General features: G+C 36.4%; 1 protein-coding gene across 1 annotated transcript in view; it reads left to right on the top strand.

Annotated features, from left to right (window-relative positions):
- The window catches only part of SETD7 (SET domain containing 7, histone lysine methyltransferase), a gene marked incomplete in the record, with an annotated part of 13,282 nt that extends 8,541 nt beyond the window's left edge, over window positions 1-4,741 (top strand). Inside the window, 3 exon segments of the mRNA XM_072405846.1 lie at window positions 614-731; window positions 859-1,016; window positions 3,572-4,741. Coding sequence (XP_072261947.1) covers window positions 614-731; window positions 859-1,016; window positions 3,572-3,752 — 457 coding nt within the window.
- Between the last annotated feature and the right edge of the window lie 481 nt (window positions 4,742-5,222).

The raw sequence follows: 5,222 nt of genomic DNA, 5'->3' as shown, positions 1-5,222 counted from the left end.
GACAGAGAGAGGGAAGCAGTACAAGGCAAAATATACTGTATGTGAAATCTAGAATAAAGCTGATCTCTCGGATATTCCACTGATCATTGGCTTGTTTACTCCCCTAAAACTATGCCACTTTCTAGTCGCCAGCATTCATTCTTGTTTACAAAGCAATATATTATGTTTTTGTTTATGGGTTTAGAAAAACTTTAACTATCACAATTCCAGACTCATTGCCTTTTTACCTACAGTGAACAAAACATGTTAGCCACAGGTACAGGGTGCCCCCCTTGTCATGCAGACCCATACAGATAGTGGGAAATGAAAGATCAAAGATATATATGGCTACATATGGATATATATTTTAAAATATCCACAGAAAATAGTAGTTTTTTGGAACTAGAACATTGTTCCTCTTCTTAATGTAAGTGGTTTAAAAGAAAAGAGGACGTAGATACCTGGAATAATGTACTAATTAATGATACATTTGTAAATGTATATATATTTAAGATGTAAACATGAGCTATTGTATGTTAATGGGGCATTTTTCAGTTTTATACAGATGTAAATTAATCTATGCCATACAATGGGCGACATCACATTTATAATTTTCTTATCTTCCTCTTTGTAGAGTGTATGTAGCAGACTCACTTATTTCCAATGCTGGAGAAGGTCTCTATGCTAAATTAACTTGTGGCCCCAATACTGTGATGTCATTTTACAATGGTGTTCGGATTACACATCAAGAGGTAAGTATTCCCTGATAAATAGAATCTTCAGTGGTTTGGTTAATTCCTTTGTTAGATTTTCTTTCTGTATTGAGCTAGGACTTGACTCTTGAAAAAATATGTAAACTCTTTCTGACTTTATTACTAGGTCGATAACAGAGATTGGTCCTTGAATGGCAATACAATTTCTTTAGATGAAGAAACTGTAATTGATGTACCAGAGCCCTTCAATACAATTACTAAATATTGTGCCTCCCTTGGGCACAAAGCCAACCACTCCTTCTCTCCCAACTGTATGTATGACTTGTAAGTATTGTCTGTGCACTGATGGCTGAAGATTGTGATATCCATGTTTGAGGTTTTATCTTCTTAAAGCTGTGTAAGGTATAGATTAGGTTTCCTAGCAGAACACACAAATAGCATGCAAGTATTTAGAAATTGTAAATAGTAAAATATGATATATATGGTAGATAGTAATGGTGTAATAGGTCTACCTCTATGTTACTGTCACTGTTTGCTTATTTTCCAATAAGCCAAGAGCATAAATACAGACATATCAGCCTACGTGACTGTTAGGGAGCTCTAAAGGCAGGGCGCTAAATTGCTGGCTCTGGAAGTGCAGACTTTTCCATGCATTGATCCAGATAAACCAGCTTGGTTCTAACTGATCACAAAGGAGTATCTATGATTTTGTGCACAATAGAGACACAGCAACAACTCCCAAGAAAGTGGAGTCTCTGAACAATTTTGCCTGTACTGGTAGTCCCCAGTGTTAAGGGGTGTAAATGGGACCCTAATATTGCTTCATCGTAGGTTGTCTGTCTAACCATTAGTTTAGAGGAGTACACTATAGGCCACCCATCAATGATTATCAACGTTAGCTGTAAATTGGTGTTTATTATACAGATCACTTGTCATTTGATAGAGGTTCATGTGTATGTTTATTAGGCCTTATGATAATTGAGAAGGTAATATACCAATTGAATCAGTTTTTGCATCTAGACATTTTGTCAGTTGTTTGAGTACATTTTGGTTGAAGGCAAAAGCAATGTATCATGATCCTACAGAAGACAAGTAAGAAATATTCTGGATGCAGATCATCAGGTTTTTTTTAACTGCTGTCATTTTGGGTACAAAGTTGTTGTAAATTATGCCATGTTGTGAAGAAAACCAGAGATAGTAGAAATGACTGATTTAGGGGAATACCTCTGATTAAGGTTTATTTAGGTGAATGGGTGCCAGGGAAAAAATGACAATTGAACTGGGAGGATCATCTGACCAACTCTACCAGAGGGGTCCAGAACAGGTAAACTAGACAGACAACACTGGGGAACGCAGTTAGTTTTTTTGTTGAGTTAGATCTTACACTTGGTGTTTACTAATTTTTGAGTGGTGAATTCAGAAATGACCCCAGTTTTTTTGCTATCACATCCAGTTTTTCTGATACAGGGTACCCTTAGGCACAAAGCCAACCACTCCTCTCCCAACTGTATGTATGACCTGTAAGTATTGTCTGTGCCTTGATGGCTGAAGATTGTAATATCTATGTTTGAGGTTTTATCTTCGTAAACCTGTGTAAGGTATACATTAGTTTTCATAGCAGAACACACAAATAACATGCAAATATTTAGAACTTGTAAATAGTAAAATATGATATATGTGGTAGCTACTTGGAGGCCAATTCCTTTCCACCCAACGCTTCTCACGAGCTCTGCTGTCCCACATGCACAGATAAAAGGATACTAGGTGTATTCACGTTGCTGACCAAGAAGGAAGCATATCATTTTAAGGTCAACACAGATGACCTTATTGTGTTGGTGATATTGCAATAACTCAATGACTCTTTTTATGTCCCATATTCTTTACAAAGAGAAACTGAATGGCCAATTGGGACTGACCCAAATATATTGCCATTGTGAAGGAGGACACACTTTAAGCTCTGCTTTGAGTTATCGATGAGTTCCCTTTGTCCACATCGGTAAACCCTCCACACACTGTTTGCACACTTTACGGGGGGCCCACAACGTATCTTGATCACCAAGTTTAACTTTAAAATATGCTAAATAGGCTTACTCTACAAATGTGCTGATGTTTGCCCTTTGCTTGGGAATGGTGAAACTGCCACAGATATACCAAAATGAATCAGGGTTGTTTAGGCACTTATGACAAGAAACAGCAGAGCCAGACATGATCTGAAAGAAAGGAGATACTTGTGTAAGTAGAAAAATACATTTTTCTTTTTCACTATATAAAGAAGCGCACAACCTCTGACAACACTGTCTTGCTTGTAAATGAATAGCCCATACAAATCCACACTACAGTAATCGCATTAATATAAGCAGTAGAGAAAAAATCTGACATGATAGAAGAAAACTAACAGCTCTTTCAAAATCAGAATACCTATCTTAGTGTAAATAGGCTTAAAAATTGAAGTGAACAAAAAATTTGTTCAAAATTGTTCCTCAGTGTAATGAATTGTGAATTTTTTTTCCATACAGTCTAGTTTAACTGGTCAAGGATAGAGGGGAATAATTGAGTTAGTCAATTTACAACTACACTATAAAGGTCTACTATTGTTTTGTTCACAGCAACATTGTACTAATATTTCATAATGTAAAAGTTCAAGCAGTACTAAATTGAGGTTTAGTTAGCAATGTCACTGTGGTCCTTGCTTTATTTATATCTAACCCTTGGCTCTGTATTACATGTGAAATTGGCTGACACCGTGGCTACTTGTGCCAACAAATGTTCACACTTGCCGAGGTCCATCTAAAAGCTGGCCAATTTAAAATGACCTAACTCTTTATATAATAAAATTTGTATGTTTATAGGAATAGACTAATTACTTTTGTTTTGTTTAGGTTTGTCCACCCTAGATTCGGACCTATTAAGTGTATCCGAACCATTTCTGCTGTGGAGAAGGATGAGGAACTTACTGTGGCCTATGGCTACGACCACGCTACTACAGGGAAAAATGGTCCTGAGGCACCAGAATGGTACCAGCAGCAGTTAAAGGCATTTCAGGTGTCACAGCAGAAGTGATCAGCAGCACCTTTTCTCTATGGTCTTGGTAACTGGATCTATGCATAATGTTTCTACTGAAGAATTCTGGACATTCAGAGACTGATCAACGTCAGTGCAGAGCTAACTGCATCCAATATTTCTAGCTGGTAGATTTGCCTTGTAGTCAATAAACATTAGCTTTTTGGCTATGTCTTAGAAAAAGGAAAACTATTTAACAGGTAGGGAAATTGTTATCAGGTAGGATTTTTTTTTTTTTTTTCACAAGCGCCAAATATATATAGGGACATGGGCCAATCTGGCTAAATTTTCCTTGTGAGATGTATAAATAGTAGGGCCCAACATAGACCATTCTGTGGACTTGCCTTTGTGTTAGTTACACCATAACTAGACTTTGATATTGTGCAATACCCTTGTAAAACGTTTGCTGTTCTTAGAATTGACATAACATATCTTTATTGTTAATCCAGGTTGCTCTCGTTTTTACTTCAGTGTACTATAATTTAGTCATTAATATGAAATCCATTTTAAGTGCAATGTTGGGTGATTCCAAACCTATTTTAGAACGGATCCTTTTAACAAGTAGCTGTTTTCTATACCAGCCAGTTGGATTTCATGTTTCTTTTTCCCAGGTTATGGAAAAACTGAATTTAGGTTATTGATGTGCTGTCTAGCTGCTGGTATACTATGTGTTGAGGAATAGCCAGTTTAAGCCTGGAGAGCCAGTACTTATTACTTCTGTTTTTCAGGTTGTACACTGGCCTGTCAGGTAGGTTAATATTGAATGCTGCTATACATAAACATAACCTTGCTATGTGGTCTGGTTCTGCAGGGGATTCATATATATTATAAAGTCAGAGTCCTAGCTAGAATATTCTAAGCCTTAGCAGTATCCCAATCCATATTAACAGCATTTTACCAAAATTAGGCACTGATAAGATTTATGGGATTTATTGGGCCATTTATTCTAATTATTGGAAATATCACTAGTACTAGTCTAGTACTATCACTAGACCCTGCATATGTCGCATAATTAAGGTTGGTGATCAAAATGTTTTATAATCTTTAAATAAAGTGAGGGTAGAAATGTAGAATGGCTGCAAAACTGCGAATCTACCACCTTACAATGGAACCTACTGCTCCTAAAATTTGGAAGTACAATGTCTATATATAAATACATAGCTGTAAGTAATGATCCTCAATGGAGAGAAAAAAGAAAATAGATATTTCCAGTCAAAGTGCCAGTAAACCTAAAATCTAATTTTAGTGTTCAATAGGCTGGTTAATTCTGTGACATAAATGAACAGCCTACATTTCCTATAGTAAAATGACCCCAATGTATAATTAGGGCTTGGTGTTTTCAATATGGGTAGAGACATTTCCAGTACATCTTTAAAATTGTGTAAAGTAAAATATGGAAGGACACTGTTGTCGGCTTCCAAGAACAGTTTCTCCTCCAATACAGACAAAGCATCTCATGAGACTACATTT

This window comes from Pyxicephalus adspersus, chromosome 3 (assembly GCF_032062135.1).
Source record: "Pyxicephalus adspersus chromosome 3, UCB_Pads_2.0, whole genome shotgun sequence".
In the NCBI taxonomy this organism is placed as follows: Eukaryota; Metazoa; Chordata; class Amphibia; order Anura; family Pyxicephalidae; genus Pyxicephalus; species Pyxicephalus adspersus.
This window is presented reverse-complemented; position numbering and strand designations above follow the sequence as displayed.